Source organism: Ambystoma mexicanum, chromosome 2p (genome assembly GCF_040938575.1).
Source record: "Ambystoma mexicanum isolate Mex_15411 chromosome 2p, UKY_AmexF1_1, whole genome shotgun sequence".
NCBI classification, from domain to species: domain Eukaryota; kingdom Metazoa; phylum Chordata; class Amphibia; order Caudata; family Ambystomatidae; genus Ambystoma; species Ambystoma mexicanum.
Window position 1 is genome coordinate 1,277,855,864 of NC_090923.1, and position 17,202 is coordinate 1,277,873,065.

At 46.3% G+C, this 17,202-nt stretch overlaps 1 protein-coding gene across 4 annotated transcripts in view; it reads right to left on the minus strand.

The window, feature by feature from the left end:
- SNX29 (sorting nexin 29) overlaps nucleotides 1–17,202 on the minus strand; it is a 2,314,491-nt gene that overhangs the window by 166,197 nt on the left and 2,131,092 nt on the right. Inside the window, exon 22 of one of the 4 annotated variants that reach the window (XM_069645594.1) lies at nucleotides 9,224–9,283. The exons of the other annotated variants lie outside the window; for them this stretch is intronic. Within the exon in view, the coding sequence (XP_069501695.1) occupies nucleotides 9,232–9,283 (52 nt within the window). The 3' untranslated portion in view covers nucleotides 9,224–9,231. The remainder of the gene's footprint in view (nucleotides 1–9,223; nucleotides 9,284–17,202) is intronic. 4 annotated transcript variants of the gene reach the window in all.

Genomic DNA, 17,202 nt, shown 5'->3' on the forward strand with positions numbered 1-17,202 from the left:
TACAATACAAAGTGTTTCAGTGTTTCTTTGGATCATTTGTATTACAATTTCATTTGTACTGATTCTACAGCCCTCTCTCCCTCCTAAGATAAGCCTAGCTGCTCTGTCTATGCTACCATGAATTCAGGTGGTACAGCCTTATACTAAGAGTGGAGTTGTGTACTCCCTCAGTTGAATCGTTTTACTAAGCCCTTAGTTGGACTTCAGAAAAACTGTCCTAACACTGTGCTTGAGATGTTTTGGCACATGGAAATAGGGGTCCTGCAGGTCTCTCGACACCAGACAGTCCTGAAGTTCGAGAGCGTGGAGAATTTCTCTCAATGTCACCATCCTGAATTTGTCTTTCCTCAGAAACTTGTTTAGAGCCCTGAGGTCCAGAATTGGACAGAGACCTCCTCCCTTTTTGGGCACTAGGAAATACCAGGCATACCAGCCCGATCCTCTCTAGTCTAGAGGTACCTCTTCCATGGCACCCTTTGTTACGCTCACCTGGCTCCCACAGGGGCGTCGGTCGGACCCGGACAGCTGCGGTCTCCACCCACGTGATGCGTAGTGCAGCAATGACTGACTGGATCCACCCTCCTAATCTTGTCTTCTTAACCCGTAGAAATATTCTCCTGCAAGTGGAGAGATAGATTTAGCCACTTGTGGATTCAAGTGATGGCACCCCCACAGTCCTCCCCCAACTAATCACCTCCGAAATGCCCTCACAGCAATCTCACCTTATATTCTTGAAAGATGAGCTCTCCATCCTGCATGGATCTGCAGGGGCGCGTCGATTCCAGTTACTTCACTAGTTTGAAGGCTCGGGAGAGTTCCGGAGACTATTGACTCTGAGGCTCCTGGTGAGGACCAGTAAGTATTAAGTTCATAGAGTTCAATATGTCCGATGTTCACTCTTGTTCCCCCCTTCCTTTCTTGTCTTGCAGCTGGCTCGTGAAAAGATGCTCTTGTGGCAGCTGGTGGCGCTCAGGTAAGAGTCTGTATTACCCGGCGCTGTCCGGTAAATGTTGCACGAGGAAAACGTGTTGTTTTGTCTCTCTTTACAGATGCGGCACATGAAAATATGGAGAGTCATAAAAAGGATGCCTTCGGTGGTAAATCAGGTAAGTCTATGGTGGTAAGAATTATATTTGTTGGTTCCCTTGGCTCACCTTGTGGTTTTCTTTTGTCTCCTAGGTGCCGAAGTTCGGCGAAGAAATGATGGAGGCAGCGCCGACCCGAAGGATGCTGAGAAGACTGGTGAGTATGGCGCGGCGCTGCAGCTGGAGGAGCGGCGCGTGCAGAAATGATGTTCTTTACAGGTCCGGAGACAAGATGGATCCAGAATCAGGTGTGGAATAGAAATAAGTTTGTTTTCTAACCTTGTCCATTTCTTTCCTCTTTGTTTTAGGAGCTCCGGATTCGAGGCGGGCGTGGCAGAAGACTGGATGCATGCTGCAGGCACGGTGAGTGTTACGCTGCTGGATGCAGAATAACGCGAAGCGTGTGTTGCTGGTCGGGTGTGGTTTAAATAGCCACAAAAGTAGTCCCGGGTAAGAAGTCCCTAGAACCAAACCCGAGTAAAAAATAGTCCCTGTAGAAAAATATAGTCCCTGTAGAAAAATAGTCCCTTTCAGGCTTCATGTTGGATTGGCGTCATTTGCAGCATGGTCTGTCTGAGGTAAGTAATGACTATGAGCCTGGCGCCTTAGGCGCCAGGACTGATTCCTACTATGAGCCTGGCGCCTAAGGCGCCAGGACTGAACCCAGATAGCCCCTAGCCGGGGCTGCTGAGGTTTTATTAAATGTCTAGATGCCTGCTCCCGGGGCTGATGGGCTTGGTCCAGATGCCTGGGGGTAGGCATCATGACACCCTTTGACAACAGGGCTCTCAAACCATGATGCCTGGGCCCTGCAGTTGATTCACACCCGCTGCTGCTTGTTGGCCTCTAGAAGCCCATCTGCCCCTTCCGGGATGCGAGAAACGCCTCTGCCCCTGCCTGGCTTGCGGGAGCTGCCCCTTTTTGCCATAGGGCACCTAATACCTATAGCCTCTGCCTCTTGAGGCAAAGTTGAAGGCAGGCTTGGCCAGTTGTGCAGCTAGGCCCAAATATTTAGCTGCAATCTTAGACTCTTTAAACTTTTCCAAACATGTCTCCCTCAAAAGTGCATGTCCAGTAGCCTGTTCTGAACATTTGGGGAGAAACCAGAGGTTTTTGGGGAGAAACCAGAGGTTTTTAGGTAAGCTTATCTCCTTATAACTACTGCCGACCCCATAGAACGACCAACGCAGTCTGCTACGTCCAGGCCCCTTTGTAAGGACTGCTTGACTACCGCCTTCCCATCCTCCACCAGCTGTAAAAGTCTGTCCCGAATTATACACTCGGAACGTATTCAGCACCCTGCTCTACAGCTTTCCACAAGCCGAAGGAACACTTTCCAAATCCGCAGGCTATGTTGGTAAAACCTGCACAACGTCCTCTGCTGCTTCCTTCTGCTGTCACTGGGCAACCTGTCAGGCCTCCACGTACCGCGGCCTCTGAAGCCCTTGAAGCCAGAGAATGATGGGGTCCTACCATGGGATTGAAGGAATGATTTCTGACCTGGCTTTGTTAGGATGACCAAGGACTTGGCGGAGTGAGTGGATGTTTTCCTCTTCTATTCATCATCGGTGGATGAATCAAAAAGGTCCACGCCCTCGAAAGGCAGATCTAGAATTCATTCCTGCATGTCAGATGAAAATTTTGTGGCACGCATCCACGCTGTCTTTCTCAACTTGAGCCCAAAGCATAGCCCTCTGCTGGCTGTGTTGATGTGGGAGATCAAGACTCCATGAGGTCATGCGCAATGGCCCGGGCATCTGCCAGACAGGCCTTGAAGGAGGATTGTTTGTCCAAAGGGAGGTCGGGCATACATTCCTAGAGCTGCCGCCACAGCTTCTGGTTAGCCGCAGCCAAGATGGCGTCCACGTTGGCCTGCTGCAGATGTAGTCCTGAGATGGAGTAACATTGCTTTCCCAAGCACTTTGTCCTCCTTGGAGAGGCAACTGGAGGTGGCTCTCGTGGAATAAGACGAAGACGATGGTTTAGAATATAACGAGGCCGCGGCCACCCCAGAGGAATGGGGCTGCGGGTGGGAGGCAAGGAGGATTGGCTGCCTGTCTGTCAGCCTAAACCTGCTGTCCAACTTGTTCATCTGGGCATTGGCCCTGGCCTTTTCGCAAATCCTCTGCGCCACCTGCAGCACATGCCTCTGAAGAGGAATGCCAGAGCGGATCGCTGTGCCCTTCCCCAAGACCTCTGCAAGCATTCCTGACTCCTCGGGGGGTTGCTCAGGAAGAGGGACCCCCAAGAACTCTGCCAGGCCGTGGAGGTGGTCATGAAAGGCCTAAACAGATGCCGAGGGCTCATGGGTCTAGGCGTCCTCGTAATCCCTGTCTTAATCACCCCCCCCCCTTTTCACAGGCCAGGGAGAATCTGGGCCCTGGGATACAGGTGCCAGAGGGCCCTCCCAGGTCCGGAGCCGCAGACAATTCCAACAGACATTGAGGGGGAGGCATTAGTGGTAAAGCAGGAGGTGGAGGGGTCAGTAGGACCAGTAGGGCCTGAAACGGTGGCAGGACCGGCACCAGAAGTGCCAGAGAAACGGGAGTACCACCCAGGGGAGGGGGCTGAGGTGACACCACCTGGGGGAGGACCTCCTTAATAATGTCTTTAAGGAGCCCCTTCATTTGAGGGGAATGCATGAGGAAGAGGAAGAGTTTGCAGCAGCGGTCCTCACTAGCTGCCAGGTCCCTAGGGGCCCTGCCCTCCGAGGCACTGCGCCTCCACTCCTGGTCAAAGCGATGGGGTGTCTGGTGCGCATGGCTGCAAGTCTGTGATGTGTAGATGTACCCCTGGGGGGACCAGAAACCTGAACCGTAGGATCTGCTGTCGCTTCCAGAGGGAAGAGGGCTGGAATCATCCTGTAGCCCACTTAATGGGCCAAAGAAGTAGCAGGCCCTGAATCGGATCCAAGATGGCCACCTGCTTGGCATGCTCCACCACGTGCCGTTCTGCCATTTTGAAACCTTGTGCCATGCCGTTTGAGGAAGGCACTGAGGCCCTGGGCCAGGAGAGGTCTCAGGCACAGGAAGATATAGCTTGGGTCTTGCACCCGAAGCAGAGGCGTCGGCCTTAGAGATCCCTCTGGTAGGCGCTGAGCACTCAGCCGGACGGCCGGTAGTCAAAACGCACTGGGTGACGGCCACAGAGCGAGCACCGGTACTGGTAGCCGTGCTGGCTCTAGCTGAGGAACGACTCTTGGAAGTGGTACTTGATGATCCCTCATCCCTGGGGTAGAAGAAGAGGATGAGCCTGATCGTCCTTCCCAGGATAGCCTGGTATGGCCCGAGACCCTCCTCCTGGGAGCCGGAAGCCTGGAAGGCCTCAGGTCTGTCCCCAGATGCCTGGAAGAGCTCCAGGGCTGCTCGGTAGCCTTAGAGGCCTCGGGCCTGCCAGAACTTGAATACGAAGAACCCCAATCCGTGGGAACCCCGGGGAAGAAGTCTCCACGCTGTGGAGCCGTGCTGAACAGAGGGCCTACCCTGTCTTGATGAGAGATCCCGGAGAGGAAGTCCTTAAATTGGGGCTAGGGAGAAGTGTGGAAGATCTCCCTAGACAGCGAAAAGCAATTCTTCAATGCCCTGTGACCGAGAGTGCCGCAGGACGCACATGAGCCCCAACGGTGGTCAGGCCCCAAACACTCAAGACAGAGTGCATGGGGGTGTGGTGGCCGGGAACGAGCGGTCGCAAGAGGCACATCTCGTGAATCCTCCTGCAGCCGACAAGCGCCGGGGAGGTGAGGTACTGAAGGGAAGTGAAATAAGAACTGACAAAACAAACTGGTAGCAAGAAGAAACACCTAAAAAATGTCTATGCGCTGGCTGCCACAATCCATGTGGAAAAAGGTACTGAGGTCAGGCGTCAGAGGGTGGGGCCTCAGCGGGGCATGGCCGCCCCCACACGCGCTATACTACATTTAAAGGGGAAGCTCAATTTTTCGCTGCCAAAGGTTCTGGTACCGTCCCCATGTTGGGGGACGCCCACAAAGATGGAGGAAAGGGGATGTGACGTATGAGTACCATCTAATGTCCTGGGTAAACTGCCTTCTGCAGAATGCAAGATCAATTCTGCTAATGTTCCACCAAAGAAAGACCTGTCGAAAATCAGTTCTTGATGTTTCAAAGTCAAGGTAAAGGTTTGTTAACCAAAGTTCCAAGGATAGCAAATCTTCTCTCCTTGGTGAAATATCCACTTTCACCAAATAGAACCAATGGTAATACCAGCCATGATGCTTTGTCACCTCTTCATGAAGACTTGCCACAGTTCAAAAGAAGTGCAATATCTACACCTGTCAGTGAGACAGTGTTCTTGTTTAACGGTTAGTATTTCCTTAGTTACAGATTTAGAATTCACTCTGGTATATTTCTCAGGATGACTTCTCAGTGCTGCTACTTACACTTGAACAACTTCACTTCTACTTGATTCACCATGAGAACAGTCACATTTCTCTCAGTACTCCACTTTGTTTATGCTACTACAATGTTGCATCTACTGAAAACCAAATATACCACCACAGCTTCAGTTCTTTGGACTACTAACACAACTTCAGTGATTTGTACTTCTAGGCAGGTTTCGACAAGACTCACTTTAAAGTACTTCAACGCCTTCAGGCAGGCAGAGCACTCCTCCTCTGAATATCTCTCTTCAAAAATGTCAGCCTGTTTGCCTCTCTTGTCTTTCTGCCACAATAACAACCTGGGTTTGCCTTTAAGACTTACTTCTCTCAGTCATCAACAGTCTCTGGCAAAACAGGTTGTACCTACTTCAGCACTGGAACACTGCAAGTACACACACAAGGGAGATTGCCTCCATGAGCAGCATGACCGGGGATTAACCCTTTAATGAAGATGTTGAGAGGAGAATTTGAATATAATGAAGTATAGTTTCAAGCTGAATTGAATCTGATATATTTCTTGTCTGGTTTTGAGAAAGGCTTAATGCCGAAACACGTGTCAAACAGGACATCTTGGAAATATTAATGAGAGGAAATGTTTGATTTACTAATTAATACTCTTACTGTGTAAGTAACCAAGGAAACCAGTGATTTATTACTGAACTAAAATGGATCAAATAAGTACAAATTAAGAAAACGTGAATAAACAAACAAAAAACGTAGAAACATCTATTAAAGCATTGAGCTCAGCGCTCTATTGGGAGCACCTGATTGGACTCTAACCCACTTCAAAATAGTCTTTACAAGCAGCCAGTTTCCCTTCCCCAACTTGATCTTCACCTTTCTGCCAGCTATCAGCCCAAGTGATTACCCTGAAGCCTTGGTGCCACTCTCTTAACTTCAGGTAATGCTTGCACACGTGTATTTTAGGCTAGTTCAACTGTTATTAAATTCACAGTAACAGTTAGATTGCTTTTAACTCCGAGAGGCTGGTTTCACTCTTAATATGGGGTGACTCTTGAGAACAGAGGAAAATACAATCCTTCAGCTTCTCCTCTAGAGGGAGGGGTTACAGGAGGTATGGATTTGGAAGGAAGTCGCAGCTCCCAGAAGTCAAGCAAGGGTGTTTCTCGCATTCCGAACGGGGCAGAGGGTTCTCTAAGGGTCAGCAAACCCTGGCAGCACTTTGGTGGGTGGTGGACACAGTCAAAAATGCTTCCAACCCCCACACTCTGCTAGCCAACAAAGAGGCCAGATGGATTTTCATGCTAAACACGATCGAGCAAAGTCTTAATGATGCAATGCCTTTTTGGTAAACGGGCCCTGCTGGGCCCCCTGACCTGTCACGACTTCTACTTGTTCTTGGACTTTGTAGCCTCGTTGTGGGTCGCTCCACTACATTTCCATTTTGAGACTGAACTTGTGTCTCCATTAAGTCGACTCTTCTTCACTAGGCTGTCTCTGGAGGCGTCCATAACACCTTTCACCCTGTCCTACTCAACATGGCACTCATTTTCTGCGATTCAGAGGTCTAGCACCCGCGGTCATAGTCCCTCTTCTCTTTCTTACTTGGACTGACGTCACATAACTACGTCCCACGCGCACCTCTCTATTTTTCCGACCTCATAGTCGTTTGGGCATTTTGCTACCCTAGCGGGATGATAGGATTTCGGATATGGCTGGAATGCATACCGGCGGCTCCTCCTGCAGACGGACCCTCATCTCTACACTTAAGGTGGTTACAGGTCTGTACTACCTGAGTTCTCGACCCTACTGCTTCCATTTATACAGTTTTGGGTCCACCACTGATGTTCCTGGTTACCGGCACAGCAAGGTTGTTCGGCTAGTTAGCCTTTCTCATTGGTCAATATGTTTCCTGCTTCTTTTGTTGCGTTGTTACTTCTGCGCTGCAACCTTCACGCTTTTTAACTTACGAGCGCCCTCTGGACTGCAATGCTAGCATGCTTTGCAGTTGTCTGCTACTCAGAGCCAAATATACACTAGGACTTGCATCCGGCATTTTAGTTCGATAGCCAGATAATTCCACGGCTAAACTTTTTCCTTAAGGTATATTCTAAGTCTTGGCTTCCAACCCATACTCCACGGACGCAATGCCTGAGATTTTGGTAATTTCATTTATGATATCATCTGGGACGGCGCTGCGATTTCCCACTCAGCGACGTAGCACCTCGAGTTGCGGATAGTTGGATATCTCCCTATATAGTCGGCACGACATCACACGCTCACCATCAGAATACCTTAGGTTTCTGCAGAACTATAAGATTCACACCCTCCACATACCGTGGAGCTTTTCTACATGAATTTACTCTGGCACGGACATCCTTTTCTGGGGGTCAACCTCTTTGGCTATATTTCCTATAATTCCTCTTCAACTACTCTATGGTAGTGGTACACACTGGTCGCTCTATGGTTCGGAGAAGCAAGATGTTTGGCATGGATGTGGTGACACTCCTGTTCTGCTCCCTGTCACATGGTGATTTAATATATTCCCTCCTCTGTAGTGTGCATGATATATCACTTGGGGTACTACCTGGTAAATGGATGTATACTGCATCTCCATAGTACTTATGAGTGCTTTGTTATGTTCTCTAGGATTCGGTAGTGATATTCGGTCCTGAAGAAGGCAGTTAGCAATCGTCAATGACGCCAAAACGCCTCTGCTGTTCATCACGCCCTGGTTGAATATTTCTTCCTTCCAGTTCCTTGTTCTGGGGGAAGGCGTTGACCATAATCTTCATAATTCTTTTCCTTGATTTTGAATATTGCCCATTGCGGCACTATGTGTTCATAAATTTGATTCAAAACACTGTGAAATGTACTAATTGCAGTCAGGGACAGTCAGGTACTAAGTCCCATTGATGCAGTCACTTTCAATATTCTGTTGAGAATACATTTACGTCTGTTTTGTACTATACTTTGTTTCTCGTATGTACACCCTTTATTTATTTGTTTACGTTTATACACCTTTTGTATTTATTTATAAACACCTCTACACAGGTTTACTTATTGTACATTTATGACTTTTGATTTTGCATTTATTCATTGAGAAATTTCAAATAAAACAATTTGTTTTCGCCATTCATCAATTGTGTTATGGTTAATTTCTTAGTGTAAACAGAAGATAGATAGCTCCTTTCAACAGTTATCAACATTAAACATTAACTGTTCGTTATCATTCAATTAAGATTTTATTGGGATATAAAACAAATCATTTTATCAACATTACTTTTAAAACACTGTATAAAAAATATTTTACTTGAACTGTGACATACTTCGCCTATTGAACTAGGCTCCGATCTACACAAGATCGGTATTCATTAGGGTTTGAAAACGTCAAATTTGACAACAAACAAAATTGTCAGAAACTTTACAGATATACTCTCAACAGTTATATCATGAACCATTGTCTAATGCTCTACATGTTTCAGTTCACTTCGATAGTTAACAGAACTTTCATCAGGAGAAATGTCACTTATTAATCTTAAAAACCGTAATCACAAAATATACTCTGATTGTATAATGCTGAAGTAATCGTCCAGTTTATTACAAACAGTGTGCTCTTTATTATCTTCTTAGTTTAAAACCGTTGTAACTGTTGAAAGACAACAGAGATAGTAAGCTATAAATGCTAGATTATATCACAAAAATTATTTAATAATCCGAAATAGACCTAAAGGTAACTATACCTGGTATAATCTGTGGAGTTCGAGAGAGGTAGACTTACATAAAGTGCTAGATGTCTTCTCTTCGGTCTGTTTCCCTCAAAAATGTAGGGATACTCGACCTGCAAAAAATAATTTGCTTTTAATTTAAATATATCCTGAGTGTAGGAACACATAGGGTTCATGGGGAGAGGGGCCGGGACTTGTCTGTAGAGGGTAGGTCTCTATATGCAATTTTAAAAAAAAACCTGAGGGCTAAGATCCTTGTAATGTATCTAAATCATAAGGGCGCTAATACCTGTGATCTTTACTCAAGGCGTCAGTTAGGTTGATCCACTGGCTATAGGGGGTGGCACCGTCACATCGAGAACCCTTCTTAGTGGGTCTTCTGTCTTCTCTTTACTCTGACCTATAGATAGGCCATTGTACACAGTAAGAAGCATAGTCCCTCGATGAGCAACTAGTAGTATCTATATTCATGACTCAATATCAATCTCTCTTACCTAAAGGTATTATGTACTGTTCTAAGTACTAGGAAGCGTATAGTTAATCTCGGAGTTCATTTCGAGTCGCTTGCCCGTCGGTATCTCTGTAATGAAAATCGAATGGTCTCTCTTAGGTTTTGTGTCTGTCCTGATGTTTTCAATCCATAGCAATCAAAAAGTTGCCCATATTGCGCTATAGTTAGTCTATTAGTCTCTTCACTTGTATCGGAATTCGCAACCTTCCTTGTTACCTGTGAGACCACGACCCGGAGCTCTTGCCGTTACTTTCACTCACGTCGGATTCCTCAATGTTATTATCATGGCGGTCTCATACCGATGGCCGATCGCCATCTTGGAAAAAGTATAAGAAGCCGCTAAGTCCCTTCTTAGTGTCTATTCTTTAGTTAAGCAATCGCTCGTTATTACAACGAGCAGACAAGACTAGCCTCTGGAGTTATAATGCTAGTGTTAGAGACAAAATATCCATCCTATTTTATTAAACTTTACAATGCGGAAAAGTCAATTGACTTAATTCTAAGTCAGAGTTGTCTATAATACATAGTAATAACTCGGAAATATTGTCCGCCATATTAAGTGAGGGCACTCCCTATTCAAAGATCATTCTGATGACCCTTTTAGTGATCTCTCTTCCATTAGGAATCGGCCCAAGATTGTATTGACTAATCGGTAATACCAGAGATAATACTTTAGCGTTTTCACTTGGAGGTACATTACATTTTATGCCATTCTATGGCCTCGTTAAGCCCTTCTTTATCACTTTTAGTGAGAAATATGTCTTTGTTCTTTTTCAATTAGAGCTTGTTTCTTTTTTGTGATGTCTGTACCGATCATAGCATATAGTACTGTCCATCTCAGATTTTCTGCAGTATGGTGGTTATCTACAAAGTGTTGTTAATCTACAAAGGTTGACCAAATGTGATTAAGTCCCTTGCACCTGTAGATACTGAATCTACTGTGACTTCTGTTGTAAATCATGTCAATGGGAACACAATTCTGTATGTGCTGGCTTACTGCTCCCCCAAGTTCTCATTGTTGTTGGAGTTCCCTTTAGTTTGACACACTGGCAGCAGTGGCAGGTGCAGCCACAGCCACTTTGAGTTCCCTCCCACACCTTTCTCCGGTTGGAGGGAGAATCTCTGAGCACTGGGACAGGTAGAATGAGATGACCTCTGATACCTTGGCATTGCAGCTTGTCAGCTGGTGATAGTGTCTGACGTTTCTAAGACAACTCCAGACAGACAATCCTCCCTCCACAACAAGCAGAATAGGAGCTCCAGGAGGAACTGATTGCCCTCTTTATTAAAAGGTGCAGTGGAAGAGGTGCCAAAGGAGCAGAGAGGTACTCTCAATACTTTCTGGTACCCAAGAAAGGAGGAAAACTCTGTTCCATCCTGGACCTCAAGGCCTTGGACAAGTTCCAGAGGAAGGACAGGTTCAGGATGGTTGTTGAATGAAACTCCCCAGGCTCTACAGCTCCAGGACTGGTTGGTGTTACTGCATCTTCAGGGCGCTTATTTCCATATGCTGATACATCGGAAGCACAGGCACCATCAGGGACACTCGCTATGAGTTGAGTTTAGCTTAACCTCCACACCCATGGTGTTCACCAAGCCGATGGCAGCGCACCCTAGGAGATCCAGTACCCACATATTCCTGTACCTGGATGACTGCTTGATCAGAGGAAGGTCTCCAGAGCAGGTATCGACACAGCTTGAGGAAACTTGCTCTCAGCTTCATGGTTTGGGCTTCTCGCTGAACTTCCAGAAGTCCCACGTCACAACAACGGAGAAGCTACAATTCATCGGGTCAGTGCTGGACACACAAGTGGGGAAGGCTTTTGCCCCCCCCCCGCATACCCTGAGGAGAGAGTCGCCAGTGTCAGGCAGATGGTGGAACTTTTCCAGAACCACGACAGTCTATCAGCGGCTTCCTTCCTCCTCCGTTAAGGTCTTGTGGCTGCCTGCATTTTTCTGGTACCAGAGGCCAGGCTGCTGATGCGATCCCTACAGTGGCTATTGAGGGATCAGTGGCCCTAGTACAAACGATATCGCAGAAGAATGTAATCCATTGAAGTAATTTGTGGCACACAATAAACTGACGCCTTAACTCCAAAGATATATTAGCCTACAGCAGTGTTCTTCTATGGGTGATAAAATGGCCTTTTCCCTCTACACATGAGTTAGTGGTAAGTCAGCTGCGATTAACAGATCTGTACTGGCTGCGATAGCATAATTCATGCTGCTAGAAGACCCAGTCATGGTAAGAGCTAAGAAGAGTCGATAGAAAAAGCACTACCCAAGACGACCGAAGCCAACCGATGTCTCAAATGCCTCAGCATGGAACCCCCAAAGTAGAGTTTCAGATAACCGTGGTAGCTGAAACATATCTCCTTTGGGATGAAATAAAAAGAGGTATTTTAAATGTTTACTTGCATATCTGATTGTACACAAATGTGCACAGAGTGTGCTGTCTTTGATTTGAATTTTGGCACTTTTGTTCATACTCTGTTTGCCTACTGAAGAAATTTGACTTACTACACCATGACCGCACATTCACTCCAAGCACCACTAAATTTACCTTCACCTTTTCCATTTTTTCTGGCCACATATGCAAACGTGTTTCTTTGTGTACACCACAGCAATGTCATCGAACCAAAACACACACACTTAATTTCTGCATCTTGACTCCATATCTGTGATAAAATTCTTCATTGTTCCTTTAATAGCATCTAGGAAGTTCCTTCTTTCAAGATCCACGCACACACAATGCCTGCCATCAAACCTGGTTTTAAGATGATGGCAAGTCCCATGCCCCTAAGAGACACAGCGGCCACAACCTGGTGACATTATGTGGTGTGGTATATGCCGAAATCAAATTCTCAAAACAGCACTTCATGACAAAAAACGTGTCGAAAGCCAACTGGATGCCACTCTTGGATGCCAGCTGCCCTGGTCATGCAATGATGGAAAATAATGGAATATATGTTAACTTAATAGGCTTTTATACTTTGCCAATTACCACAGTAGTTGTCTTAGAGTGCCAGGGCTTGTCCGAAAGTGGTGTATTGTGTTCTCGCCTAGGGTATTCAGATCCTGGTTTGTGGAGGAAAGGAGAAGGACAAAAGGTAAGTGAGTGAGGAATGTAGACTAATAGTTTGAAAGGTACAACAGGGTTGAAGAAGGGGGTAGTAGCAGTGCTTGAGTATTCATTGGCAGTGGATCAGGCGGAAAGTTGATCAGAAAGTGAGGTATAATAATACATCTGTTGGCAACAAGCATTTTCCACTGAAGGCAGTTTCTATTGGGTATGGGTGCATTTTGGACTTGGGATGTACTCATGTATGCCCTTGAAGCATGGAGGGCTGATTTCCATTTAATGTTTTTAAGTGTCCTGTGAGAAACCAGAAGGTGTCTCACCCACTAGTCCCCGGGTATCTGTCATCCAGGTAGCCAGGATACGGCCTCTGTTTTTGGATCCAGTGCCTGCTGGTGGACCAGTGCGGCAGGATCACCTGGTTGAGGGGTCTTCAGGGACTGGGACACCGGATGGTGAGACGCGTTATCCCGTTCCCTATAACACCTTTCACCCATCCTACCAAGTAGGATATTTAGGAACTCTACCCCACCTCCTTTTACAACACAAACACTTTCACACGGAAACCCGCTATGGGAGAAAACAGGGTAACACCCGAGCAGTATACCTGATGTGTCCCAATACAATGATCAGGCGAGGTCAGGCTATTACTGGTCACCACTCACACCTGACTTCCATTAAGCCTTCCCAAATGGACAAAAGGCAGAGCATGAGATCACACTCTGTGAGAGGCAAAGCACACGAAGGAACAGCATTTTCCAGACGGCAGCTGAAAGACGGCAAACCAAGAAGGGTGCGCAAGGAGGGAGCGAAACCGCTACTTTCCAGAATCCTTCAGATTAAAAAGCGTAAGCCCAGGATATCAGACTGAAGAATCCTGCATTGTGTGTCGGAGATATCCAGGGCCCTCCTGCATGGTTGACCGAGTCAGGGAGGAGCAGCAGCCACCATGGTACCGTCCTTGGCTCGAGGATCAAAGCAGCGCCAGAGAGATTAACACAGCCGTTAAGTTGGGGAGCCCAATGCAAGACCGGTCTGTGTTGAAGTCAAGGTTGCAAGCGGCAACACTGTATAAAGAGCGCCAAGAACCAAGATTGGTAACGCATGTGATGAAAGGTGCAAGGAAAGCTTAATTGCTAAAGAATGTTTGAACTTTAACAGAGAAAGATACAATACCAGTGACAGAGTGGTCCGGCACTGCGAATGTGCTCAATAGAAGGTCTCTGTGAGGTATCCAGCCAAGGAGTGGCAGAAGTGAAAGTAACAGATTAGAATGAGAAATGAAGCGAATTGAAGTGGTCCTGCAACGGTTTATGGAAAATCCATCACGCAATCAAAAGTCTTAAATTTTTGATACACAGAGGAAAGCTTAGAAAGTGAGATTACATGGTCTAAGCCTGAAAAAGGGAGACCAATTGTGAATATTGTGTTAAAAGGGGGTCCAAGCCTGAAGGAGGGAGGCCCATGGTGAACAGTGGACTCAAAAACTTGTGAATGTAAAAATCCTGATAAGAAAGGCACTTTGGTGCTTATTTGTTATGTCAGGCCCTCTGCAATAAGAGACTGTTATTGGGAAAGACTTTGGCAGAAGTCCCCGATACCTATGCTTTGAACAGTATCCTCATGGCAGAGAAGCCAGAGTGTGTGCGAAGCTCGAGTGTGCCGCCTTTTCCCGTGCTGAAAACGTGGGGAAGGGAAGCCAAGCTGCTCAACTATCCTGACATATTTCTTGAACACTTCTTTTTGCATACATTGTTGCCACACACCATTTGTATTTAGAAGTAAGGACTGGCAATAGGTTTATTAGCATAGGCCCTTTTATTTTGACAGACTCCACTAGGACTGCATTATTATTATTTGATGGTCGTAGCTTGCTCCCATCCTTAGATTAAGCGCTAGATAGGCGTTCAACCAACCCAATGAAGTTCTATTAATACCCCTGAACTGTGATCACTTGTGTCTGTCTTCAAATGTTTATACCATGCCTACCTTACACAGCCCACTGCCTTCATTTTCTTGAAGCCAAGTTCAAAATAACAGAGCCTTCTCAATAGATGGTGAGGAATGATGAATGCAAAGACCTAATCATTAAGTATCTTGTAATTACAAGGCATAATTGCAGCGTTTACCATTACTATGGCCCCCTTTATGAAACTCATTGAAAATGTATCAGACCAACTAAAGGACCAGGCGACAGTGATAGCTATGCTTCATTCTAAACTAATTTTTGTTGAAGGATTTATCACAGCTATCCAAGGTAATTTGGACAAAAACTCTGAACAGACAACCTTGATTCAAAAAAGTATAATTGAGCCAATTATCCTGGACAAAGAAAGAAGAAGATCAGAAAGATTCACTGTCAATCCCCAGGCTAATAACCATCTGCTGGTGGCAGATTCCTGTAAGGAGGGTATTCGGAACAACGTTTAAACGCCAACTCAGTAGCCTCCCTACTGAATAGCAGGGAAAACCAACCCCTAAAAGACAGAAGTGGTGACAACGTTACTACAATCGCGTATGAAGTCCTGGATGGGCAGAGATTAGCCTGTTCTGAGAAGGAAGCAGTTCCTCTACCTCCAGGCACCAGTAATCCATGTGTTGATATATCAGCGGGAACTGATTCCTCAGACATTGAAGATGCAGCTACCGCCTAAGACTTTCACCATCTTTTCCAAACTAGGAAGTGGTGACCTGGGAGCCTCGGCACACAACTATTCGCCACAAACAAAAAGAATTGCAGTAAAGGCAAAACGGAAAACACCAGGACCTGCATCACCCAAAAATACACCGAGGAAGCAGCAGTAGATTAAAAGAGCAGCTTTAACCAAAACAGTGAATCCTCAACAAAAACAAAAAAAAGTGAACACTATAATTCGGAATATCGCCAGGCCAGACACACCGGCGATGTTTGAGAGACCAACAAAGACAGAGGTACAACATACCGCTGATGCAGCGAACTTGAAAACTGCTCCTCCCAAGCTGGTTTTTACACAGGTTAAGGCCACCAAAACCTATGAACTCACTGAGGACGAGATGCCTATCCTTCTAAACCTTTCAACATACTCAGACACGGTGGAAGAGGTGAACAATGATTCATCGGAGTCTGGAAGTGAAGATCTAGGAGGGAGACGATCAGCAGGAGGAAGACAACAGCGATTCTCTGATTGTAGAAGGGGGGAGTGCACCACAGGCTGTGAAAACCACTTTTCCACAAATCACTAGACCCTAAGAAACCGGCCGCACTAACTCGAGTTTAGCAGCAAGGGCAAGACGCTCGCCGAACATTAACCCTCCACCGATGAGGAATGTTGCATCACTGGATCAGGATCATCATCTTCAGGATGAATATATGAGATTTCACCAGAAAAGGAAGGTACTCAGGATGAGAAAAGAGGAGACCGACGTGCCTGGTGTCAGAATTATTCTAAAGGATAACGAGAACCTCACAATTACAACTAAAATTGCAACACCAGCCAGTTCTGCTGTCTATAGATACAACCAGTAGAGGGTTCTGAAAATCAACAACAACTTGGTTTGAAATCCAGCGAACTTCATGAAATGAAAACAATTACCTCTAAGAATTTCCAGTTGATAGAGTTTCCTGATCATTCCAGGTTAGATCAAGTTGCAATCTATACTGAAGATTTAAGAGTGAAACACCTCCTGGACAAAGAAGGAGCAAGATTACTTCTGATAGGGTTTAACCTGACTGAATGGGATGTAAACAATTACCCCAAGAGTAAGGAGCAGGAGAACCAGGAAGGCGGGGGTAAGGAGTGCGCTCACGAGGTCACACAGGTAACCAGACGTCTGATGGACAAAAAATCCTTCATTGACAACCGACCATGCGGGGCATCCAGTGGACAGAAAACCCAGCACTCTAGACGGGTCACGTTCGACAGACCTGGGGGCCCGGAAGACAACTCCAGCGTCTGTAGGAACAAAAAGTAAGAGTAGAAAGGTGAGGACCGGAGTTGGCTAGCAGCTAGACTGGCTTCAAGATCATAATGCCAGCAGGAACAACAAGAGACGACTAGCCCACATATCATTACCAGCAAACCATATGAACTGATGACTTTTGGATCCTGGAACACCAGGGGCGTCACGCACCTCTTTGGGGAAGGGGACTTAATTTTTGAAGAGTATGACATCCTGTGCCTCCAGGAAACCTGGCTTTGGGAAACACCGATCCTGGTTGGAGACGAAGTCCACCTTAAACCAGCCACAAAAGGGGAGGTGGGACGCCTGACAGCATGGTCAATAGATCCATCGGCTGGCAAGTACGATCTACTAGGAATCCAACCCTCTTAATCCAACTAACCGTACTGGAAAATACGACCAGACCTGAAAGTTATCAGAGATCCCTCCTGATCTGCAACCTCTACTGGAACCTGGCTTCTTCCTTGGCTGGTAACTTCGTAGATGTTGACGACTTACATAGA